This window comes from Simochromis diagramma, unplaced genomic scaffold (assembly GCF_900408965.1).
Source record: "Simochromis diagramma unplaced genomic scaffold, fSimDia1.1 OVJJ01000321.1, whole genome shotgun sequence".
Classification (NCBI taxonomy): Eukaryota; Metazoa; Chordata; class Actinopteri; order Cichliformes; family Cichlidae; genus Simochromis; species Simochromis diagramma.
The window spans coordinates 7,629,584-7,640,420 of NW_024386772.1; the positions used below are offsets into that span (position 1 = coordinate 7,629,584).

General features: G+C 38.0%; 1 protein-coding gene across 1 annotated transcript; it reads right to left on the bottom strand.

The window, feature by feature from the left end:
* Positions 1–1,142: 1,142 nt before the first annotated feature.
* arf2a (ADP-ribosylation factor 2a) lies at positions 1,143–10,274 on the bottom strand. Its single transcript, XM_040046208.1, has 5 exons — positions 10,192–10,274; positions 3,904–4,058; positions 3,663–3,773; positions 3,450–3,574; positions 1,143–3,064 (listed from the first exon to the last, which is right to left on the bottom strand). The coding sequence occupies exons 2-5, from the start codon at positions 4,046–4,048 to the stop codon at positions 2,903–2,905; spliced, it is 543 nt and encodes a 180-aa protein (XP_039902142.1). The 5' UTR covers positions 4,049–4,058; positions 10,192–10,274; the 3' UTR covers positions 1,143–2,902.
* Positions 10,275–10,837: the final 563 nt, after the last annotated feature.

Consider the following 10,837-nt stretch of genomic DNA (forward strand, 5'->3'; position numbering starts at 1 on the left):
TTATACAGCTAATATATATATCATTTAGTATTAAGCTTTGCTTGTTCCATATTCAGTTTTTCAGCAAAACTTTTTTGAGTCCATAAGAAAAGATTCATTCTTATATCTGGAGGAAGATTTTTTTTTCAATAAATATTGTTCCAGATTGAATTTTGGCCCACTGTGTATTTGAGTTTGACACCCCTGGTCTAAACCATTGATTCAAGGCAGCATGGATCATTGATTTCATGTTGTTTACTCCAAATTCTGACCCTACCATCTGAATGTTGGTAGAGTGAGGCTACTTAGCATTTGTGTTAACGAGCAGTTGAACCCGTAACAAAGCAGTTTGAGAGACAAGTGACACACATTACAGATCCCTGGCCTGTTAAAAACAACTCTAAATCTGATATTTAAGTCTGATGACTAACAACTGTCCAAAGACATGCAGCTTGTGGGGATAGGTTAATTGGAAAATCCAAATTGCCATTAGGTGTGAATGTGCGAGTGAATGTGAGCGCGAATGGTTGTCTGTCCCTGTGTGTTGGCCCTGCAACAGACTGGCGACCTGTCCAGGGTGTACCCCGCCTCTCGCCCTATGACAGCTGGGATAGGCTCCAGCGCCCCCCGCGACCCTGAAAAGGAGAAGCGGAAGCGAATGGATGGGACTAACAACTAGCGGACTTTACTAAGCAGGAAAAGGTGACTCAAAAAGAATTACAATTCTTGACATCACTATGAATAGAAATGATTAAGGCCATAAATATTTCAGCAACAAACTATTATAACCCAAACTATGCCTGCGATTTTGACTAAAGTTCATATTGTGCTGACCCTCAGAATTTTGTCAACTAGGTTATTTAATCAGTTTTTAATGCAATATTAAATGTGACATTGCAGCTTTTGAAGAATTTAATCACACTGACTTGATTTGTAAAAAAAAGAAGTCAGGAAGAAAGACTTACAATAGAGATCTCTTTATTATAGTGCATTTATCAGACGTTACAAGATGGGTTTAAAAAAAAAAAAAAAAAAAGCATAAAAGGTAATTAAGAAATACATATGCACGTACCATGTAATTTTCACAGAAACGAAAATTAAAGCTTCACATCTGAACAAGAGCAGGTGGATGACATTAAAATACATTTTCTTACAGGTTTTTTTATATATATACATACACACACACGCACACATCTGTATTTCTTGCTGTTTAGTAAATGATACATAGGATGAAGAAAGCCCAAAGGTTAGTCATTCATTTAAGCAAACTTTATTTAAAAAAAAAAAAAGTCCAGTTTTAGAAAAACAAAAAGGGAACATTAATTTTCCCTTTTGAGGTCAGTAGGTATGACCTTAGAGTTGTCTTAACTCAGTAAGGAATGTGGGGGTGATTGGTTTCTTTCTAAATGTGGGATCCTTTAGAATTAGTGGGTGTAAGGGAAAAGATGATGTCACTGGTTGAACTGCTGTAACAGTGTTACTGGGACACTTCAGCTGTCTGCTGGTGTGAGCAATTTGGAGCGTATTTGTGTACGGGTTCTCTGTAACAGCTGAGAGATAAACTGCCGTCTTCGCACAGTCCTGTGTTGTGCAAGCTGATGAGGTTCTGCAAATGGCCCGATGTGACGTAAATGACACCAAGAGAAGCACCTCAGCTACATGCAGAGAAAACACTGAAGCATTAAGAAAGCATTTACAGAACTGACTGATACACTTGTCGTACAAATGTACCGTCTGTCACAGTGCTGACAATGTGGTCTAGAGCATATGCGCGTCCCCTCTGGTGACCTCGTGCTGAACCAAACACAATGAACCCTTCCTGAAACCAACCAACTGGTCCCGAGAGCAACAAAATAAAAACCCACACCAGGCCATGCGTGGATAAAGACTAACAAAAGAAAATATAATAGAAAAGAGACCCTAAACCAAGGAGCTACATACAAGAGAAAATAAATCTACCAGTAAATAAAAAGCCAGAGTGGGAGCAACTCTAAAAAAAGGCCTTGTTGTTCCAATGAGTGGGGAGTATATGAAACCCACGCACATCCACCAATGACCTAGTAGCTACAACACTCTCCTCCACACATGTAAACATGCAACATTTATTGCCTTTTGTAGACCCAGTGATGATGCTTCTTCTAATCCTCTGCAAAAAAAACTTAAGACGCCATGAAAAGACAGACGCAATAACAGATAACTATCAGAAGCAAAATGATGTGACCTGAATTTTGTAAAATCTAAGGAAGTTAATGTGGAAGATTCACAGACACACCGACTCCGATTACAATCTGATTATCAACAGGATCTACACGTTTATGGAATTAAAAGATTTTTTTAATGTAACTTTATCCAGTCCCTAAAAATGTCAAAATGCATAATTTTCAAAAGAACATGAACTATTCCAGGATGTAACACATTATACTTTATTTTACCAAAAATGACACTAGTTACATAGCACAGTGCATCTTGCAAGGTTGAGAGGAGAAAAAAAAAAAACAGTTGTGAAAATGGTCTTAATTCTAATATGACAGGCTGATGTAAAAACCTAATTGTTGTTACCTTTTGGTTTTTGTGATTCTAAACATTCTTGACAGATGACCCACAGCAATAATGTTGTGTTGTTCTCTGCTTTGTGGGAACCAGTGCCTCTGGATGTGCTGACACTGGAGGAATGAGATGTCTTGAGAGCTAACTGTGTTCAAGGCACAGCAGGGCTGCTCCGACTTAGCTCACACGTACATGCACAGTCGTTCGTCCGTTCATCCAAAAATACTCAAACACACACATACAGTACAAATGCAGGGGAGCACTAGCCAAAAGGTCCGACGCTTCAGAAAAAATAGAGAGGGAAAAAAAAGAGGAGAGCGTGAGACCAGGACCAGTGCAATCTCCCAAAACACCGCACAGAGCTGGCAGTGATTGATCATTTTGCGTTCCTTAACTGGCTTGAAAGCCAGTCCAGACCCTCGTAGAGACCGTCTCCAGTAGTAGCACATGTGGCCTGGATATACCAGTTACGGTGACGCAGGGAGTGCAGGGCCAGTTTGTCTGTAAGCTCAGCTGCATTCATGGCGTTGGGCAGGTCCTACAGGTGCAGAAATTAACCGTTAATAACAAGCGTCCCCTGGATAGGTTACCTCGAATAAAATTTGCTTTTATTTTGAAGTTAAAAAAAGGAGGAGAGTTGAAACCACGATCTGTATCATTATTGACCTTACATTTCAAAAATGTATAAGATGTTTACATCTTATACATTTTTTGCAAGTAGTTGTGAGGTAATGCAGCCAGATGTGTAGTTTTTACCTTCGAGTGATTTTAAATGAAGATGTATTCAAATAAATACAATAACCTTCACCTGATACAAGTACAACTGTAATTTCTAGTAATGAATTCTGAATATCCTGCACAGTTTCATCTGAAAGGGGGTTAAATATGGTGACTTCTTTGACTTCTCAAACACACAAATTCACCTGTTTATTTGCAAACACGAGCAACACGGCATCTCTCAGCTCATCCTCAGCCAGCATTCGCATCAGCTCCTCCTTCGCCTCACCCACTCGCTCTCTGTCATTACTGTCCACTACAAAGATGAGGCCTGAAAGTAAAGTAAAAAGGGTCAGTTTTGAGGGCAACCATGAACTAATTCTTATACACCAACATGGAAAAGATATAAGTTATCTCACCTTGTGTGTTTTGGAAGTAATGCCTCCAAAGCGGCCTGATCTTGTCCTGACCGCCGACATCCCACACTGTAAAACTGATGTTTTTGTATTCTACCGTCTCAACGTTAAAACCTAAAGTGAGAGATGGAAGGTTTAAACAAGTTTCAACAGTGTGTTGGCTTTTTTTCTTTTTTTAATGCCAAAATTTCAATGTTTTGTATCAAGCAATGAAATTCTCATTACAATGTGGGGGATGACTCACCAATGGTAGGGATTGTGGTAACAATTTCTCCCAGTTTGAGCTTGTACAAGATGGTGGTCTTTCCAGCAGCATCCAGTCCTACCATCAGGATCCTCATCTCCTTCTTTCCAAACAATTTACTAAAAAGGCTAGCAAAATTTCCCATCTTGACTCACCTGCAGGAGGAGAAACTGTCAGTTTGCAAGGTCTCTGATAATGTGATACCAAACTAAAAGCAATTTCACAAAGACAGCTGAAGTGCTGACATCAGAAGTAGGAATGTGCGAAACTAGTCAATTAACCGTTGCTGCTGTCAGTCGTGCCAGACGTTCTAGTCATTTAATCCAATTATTAAACGTTTCCACTGACGCCAAATGCTGGTAAATTGTTGCGCAACGTTATGCAACCATCTGCCACAAGATGGACCATCATTGATCAGAAACACCATGAATCTGTTAGTCTAGGCAGAGTCTTTTTGTTAATTCTTTTTAATAATTATTGTTGGTTATTTTAAAAGTGAAAGAATAAGATCGTGGATAAACGCGGAAGAAACGTGCAACATTTGGAAACCATGATATAAAGTGCTGCACAGTTAAGTGGCTCGATTCCCTACTGAAGAATGCGATTAATGGTTTCAAATGCTTTTGTTTCGAGAGTTTTTGGCATTGTCCTATAAACGGTTCTCAAATTAATTTGATATCCAAGTTTTTCTTGTTTTAAATTAGTCGTTTAGTCCAACTGATTTCCCCTTGTTAAGTGAACTTAGAAATTAGTCGCCACAAACATAAACCTAATCAGAAGGTGATGTTAAGTTTCTACATTTTGAGCCCCTTTGAGGACATTCACTACCACTGCTATGCAGACGACATCCAGATATATGTGTCTTTTAAACCTGAAGATGTTTCTAAGCTGCAGATTCTAAATGTGTGCTTAGAACCCATCTAAGGTTGGATGGCTGACAACTTCCTCCAACTTAATGAAGAAAAGACTGAAGTCCTTGTATGTGCTCCAGACAGACATGTACCTAACATAATGAATGCTCTTGGTCCTCTTTCAACATTTGTGAAATCATCTATCAGGAACCTAGGAGTAACCTTTGGTTCTGCTCTTACCCTGAATGTCCACGTCAAATCTCTGGTTCGGTCATGCTTCTATCATTTAAGAAACATTTCTAAACTGAGCCCTATAGTATCTCATACTGAACTGGAGATTGTTATTCATGCATTCATTTCATCACGATTGGACTACTGTAATTCACTGTTTACATGTCTAAACAAAAACTCCCTGGAGCGTCTGCAGATTGTCCAAAATGCTGCAGCAAGGCTTCTGACAAAAACATCTAAGTACTCTCATGTAACATCGTTGCTTATACAGTTGCACTGGCTCCCCGTTGAATTCAGAGTCCATTCAGAGTCCATTTTAAGATACTGGTTCTGACATTTAAAGCTCTTCAAGGACAAGCACCAGCCTACATCATTGAACTTTTACAGCCCTATGTCCCCAGTAGATCCCTGAGATCTTGTTTTATACCTTGTGAAGCACTGTGATCTTTTTATCTAGAAATGTGCTATATAAATAAAATTTTACTTGCTTACAAGAATCTCATGCAGGAAAGTGTCGTTATTATTGTTCCCTATATTCCTTATTGTGTCAGTGTTAATGACCGTAAAAAGCACTTCTGTAACGTCCTCTTGGCCCTAAAATGAAACAATATTTGCCCTTCAAGTAAACGGCTGCTGCAAACGCACCTCCCAAGTTAAACAGAGGCCATAGTGGCAGTGCTGCTTGTCCTGGGTATCCAACAAGCTTGTGGCTAAGGTAAACAAGAACCAGTACAAAGCATTACACTTAATAAGCTGACAGAGGTTGTCTTAATAACAAAGGAGTAATTGGTTAACTACTTAGAAAAGACGGAAGAGATTTCATTTAGCTAATATAGTTTAGTGAAATGTCGCACAGCACATTTTTAACCTAGTTAGATGACCTGATCAGAAGAACTACTGAGGTGAGGTTTCACTACATATAGATGAAGAGGGAAAACATTTTTATTTTAATCCTTTTGAAATGCCAGAAATTCTGCTTTTTCTCATAAATTGTGGTCTCATCTTCAAAGTCTGAGGCACAGGTGTAAGCACATAGATTTGATACTGTTTGAAAAATAATATGTCATCGAAGCATTAACCTGTAAACTTACTCTTTACCCAAACCATACAGGAAACCATACACCCTTACTAGATATTGTTTTCATAAAGTAAATTTTCAGCTTAAATAATTTTTTACCAAAAATTTATTTTATTCCTCATAAACCCTGCTTCTTGATTTAGGGCTTTTACAAAATGTTTCATGACAACTATGAGACAGAACAAACCAACTTGTGCTGCTCAGCAGTTTATTTGGTGTAAACTTGGATGAGATCCATTTTTATACCTTTTTTTTTTTAAATACCATTTTTATACCTTTAATAGGGATAAATGATATATACTGGATAAGGGTATGTATAGGATTAATCACCTAAAAAATTAAAGGTCACTTTAATAGCTGGGAGAAGAAATACAAGAGTTGCAAGAAGCCAAAATGTTCTTAACCAGCAGGGTGGAAAGTTGTACGGATCACATCTGTTCTAATCAGTGCAGTTTAGTGTTAAATTCTAGTATTTTAGTATTTCTAGTCAGTAAAATTAAGTTTTTCCCTTGAAAAAAATAAAATACAATTTTTAAAAAAAGGGAGGCTTAAGTTGTTTTCACACAAACTACTGAAAAAGTCAGATCACGGTGAGACACTCCCCAAAGTTGTTATTTCTCACATGTAGCATAAAGCTGGAGCTTGTGAGCATCTGCTGTGTTCTCACTTTGGAAATGACACAGCCAAGAGCACTGTGTAGCGTCCAGCAGGCAGAACACAGGATGACCACTCAGTAGCTTTGAAAACACCAGGCTTAGGGCTGTGCACTCTATTTACATTTTTATGTGCTATAAAAAAAGAAAAGGGAGAGATAAAAAAAGAAAAAAAAGATCTCATGTACCATGTGTTTACATTCCTAAGTATGCACAACAACAAGCCCAGACATATCTGAAAGCGAGAGACATGTGTCACTCACGGGTTATTGGCTAAAAAGGTGAACGCTTACACCTTCTACAGCACCACTACTGCAGCACTGGCTTGACAGACTCTGTATGACAGGAAACAAACAGTGGATGAAACCTGCCAATAAGGTTACATGGTGGAAAAGCAGCGCTTTAACCAACTTGCTAAAAAGCTGTACCATACATATACAAATACATACAACATACAAATAAAAATAATGTTCAAATTCAACTGAAGAGTTACTTTAAAGTTAAGTTCCTTTTGTTACTGTGGAACTAAAGTGCTAAGCAATTATATTCCATTGAAAACACTACCATAGGTTTACTTCTGTTATTATATTTGACTCATGTTGTGTCACTAGATGTAATAAATTGCCATTACAGTTTTTCTTTAGAAAAGAAAGACAGTAAATGCCCATCATTGTCTTTACAATACTGCAAGCTGTAATCACAGCATACATGTGAGCATACAGCGCAAGTAAAACTTGAGTTATAATGTGGCCAGTGGCAACAGCTGGATTAATATGAGCACTTCCGTTTAGTCAAATGTACGCTGTTTGTTGACTGTAAGCGTGAACAGTATTTTGTAGTCATTTCACAGCTACAACATGTACTTGAGACCAGCAGCTCCTGCTGATCATCTGGCAAGAATGTGGTAAACCCAAGACGCGAATTTAACAGTGCCAAAAAGACTTCCTCAAAACGCCCACTGAATGCACACGATAAACACCGACTTTTTGCATGCCTGAGGCTTGATAAAAATAGCGGTAGTCTAAAAACAAGAAAACCCCCCAAAACAAAACACCAGAATCGAGTGTTACAAGCTCACCGCGACATTAATGCATCGGCCTCCAGCGTGAGGAAAAGAAAAGGACCGATTTAACAGAGAGACTTGGAATATGTGGATTTACTGCTAACTAAATTTACTGTTATCTTTTCAGCATTGAGCTCTGGGATGCATCCCACTCTCAGTTTCACAAACAGAAAGCATTAATTATGTTTAGAAAACCGATATTTAGTGACACTATAAAAAGTGATCGATTTCATCAACAAATTAAAGTGCTTTTTGAGATGAGCACTAAAATTTTAAATTTCAAAATATTAATATGCATGTTTGGGGAGAAAAATAATAATAAAAAAAGGAAAGATAACAGGATCTCCTAAGCTATTATGAACTGAGAAAAACAAATATTAGAGGTAGAATAACATACTGGAATCAGCAAGCAGCCTTTCAGGAAACAAGACAGCTTTACGGTATCACATCAGAGGTCAATATTTGTCTTTTCTCTGTTATGTAACATTACAGTGTTAGCTAATCATTCAAAGAATGAAGGTTTTTTGAAGAGCTGAAAGACTGAAAAAAATATTAAAGATTAGTTTATTTCCCCACAGTAATTAAAAATACTGTGGGAAAAAATATTAATTATTATCCTACAGTAAGTAATTATTGCTGAAAGAAAAATTAGCAATGGAACAGAATCTTATAAAAATAGATGAAAGTAACATTTTTTCCAGCTCTATATTAGGCCAGTTAATGCACACTCGAGTCTTGTAATGTTAATGAAATAAATAATTATGGACCTAAGGGAGTTCAGTATCAATTGATGCCTACTGTCAAAACCGTTTTCATACATCAACTCTAGACTTTGTGTTGAGACGCTGACTCACACCTGGTCACTTTTGGTAGTTTAAAGGTAGGTGTGGTACTTGGGTTGAGCACATGATGCACATACACACCCCTGCAAGCAGCATTAACGTTAAAAGGCTGGTGACTTGTGCTTAATTTTATAACCGCAAAAATTGTCTGTGTTTACATGTAAACTCTGGGATAAAGTTACAAAGTGCAGAGACTTCACTTGGATTCTGCAAGAAAGTTTGATCCTCCCTCACAGAGGAGCACTGTCTATATGTGCTTTACTGGTTGCTTAGAAGGCAAGGTTTTCCATTTTTTTAAAGCAGTGCATTACTTAAATACACCTTTTCAATCAATTAGTCATAAATAGCAGGAAATTTGACAAATTTCTGTTAAGTGATCGAAGACAGACTCATCACCATTACTACAAGTGGACTAACCATGCTCTTGAGCTTACTCAAACCCACACAGGGTCATTATGAGCCAGGAAAAGACAGCTAACGGGGTATTAAAAGTCACCAAGTCTAGTGACAAAGTTGCTTAGTTTGCAGCAAATTAGGCGAACTAAGGAGGGATGGTCACTGCTGGGTGGGAGAGTGACGTCACCACTTTAAAAAAAAGAAAAAGAAAGAAAAAAAAAAAAAAAGATGAGTTTGAAAATTTCACAACACACTCTACCCCAAATGGTCCAGTTACTGTGCTGTGACCTTTCCAAGAACCTCATGGGAAGCAGCAGTGCATTCAGCTTCCTAGAAATCCTCAAACATCATGCTTTTGGTCCGAGGAATGAGGAAGTGATGTTCAGTAGGTGTAAAGCAGTTCTTTGAGTAAACAGGACTGACAGGATCACAGAGGTGAAGCGCCACCCATCCTTCCATTCAATGAAAGAGGTGCGACTGTTTCTGCGAAGTTTTTTGGGTTTTTTGGGAACCTTTGGGTGACAAAAACTCTTAAAAGTGTCTTTAAACCACTGACTATTATTACTTAACTCTGTGTTTCAAACCTGTCCCTCAGTTTGGTCAGCCGCTCAACCCCCGTAAGACGAAACGTTTAAAGCCGTTTTGATTAACAAAAAATAAATAAACACAAATTTCAGTTTCAGTGCTCTGGTGCAATTTAAATGGCGCTGGTGGCAACTTTAAGCCACCAAGCAGTAGAAAAGAAATTATTTTAATCTCCTTTAAGGTTTTATGGGTGAGTTGGAGCTGTGTGACGTTAACGCTAAGTGACAGCTCATTGACGCTAGCTTGCTAACTGTGCTATGGTCGAGAACCAGCGGAATAACGCGTAATATTAGCCATTTAGATCACAGTGAGCTCAAAAACGCCACCGCCTAATACAGTTATTGATTACTGTTTAATAAGGGTGTGTACCCAGCGGTCAAAAACTTCTTAAGTCAACACAATGGTGCTAAAGTTAAACTGCTAAGGAAACAGCTTATGAACTTTAAAGTATCCTGCTCAAAGCGTCTACAACTTCAAACCAACCGAGCTGCAGGACTTAAACATCAGCGGCCTTCTTCTGTGTTCAAATGAAATACATATTCATAAGGCTTAACTATATAGTATTTTTCAATGAAAAGAAAAATGTTACCTTCACTGGCGCTTCTCGATGCTTCTACACCACCGATCCGGTTCAACAACAAAATGGCGTTTTCCGGCGACGTCGTGTTCTTCTTCGTCACCATTTTCTTCTTCGTGTGATTTGAAGCGGCTGAAAACATTAAAATCGAGGGTTTGCTTCACCAAATGGTGAGAAGGTGACATTACAAGCTTAGTGCAGGACTGCAAAAGTCTTCAGTATCTTAAAAAAACAAAGTCTTCAGCAATAATCCTCCAGGCTTTCCGAGGTCTTTAAACTTTTTTTTCCTTTGGACATTTGGCTGCCTTTCCACTCATTTTAAATAAATTTTAAATAATAAGTTATTTTGTGTAGCAAGGTTATATTAATAACCTAGCAAATAAATAATTTTGAACTATGTCTATAGGCACTTTGTTACTAGCAATCTGTTGCAAAAGCACATCTGTTACCACAATTCTAGGTGAATCTATAAAAAGTAACAAAGAAAACACATAAACAATCACTAACAAGGTGATTCCCAAAAGGTTATTATCCAGAAATCTGACATAACCTGGGTTGATGTCCTTGAACGAATTTGATGAAACTAGACAAGTGGAGGACAGAAGAAGTAGTGGCTGGCTTGAAAAAAAAAAAAACCCTATAAAGAAAAAACTATCTA

Excerpts from the sequence above, each read along its gene's own strand:
- arf2a (XM_040046208.1), bottom strand. The coding sequence starts at position 4,048 with ATGGGAAATTTTGCTAGCCTTTTTAGTAAATTGTTTGGAAAGAAGGAG. Across the intron at positions 3,774-3,903 it reads TACCACAATCCCTACCATTG|GTTTTAACGTTGAGACGGTA; the intron begins GTGAGTCATCCC and ends CTCTCACTTTAG. Across the intron at positions 3,575-3,662 it reads TTACTTCCAAAACACACAAG|GCCTCATCTTTGTAGTGGAC; the intron begins GTGAGATAACTT and ends CTTTACTTTCAG.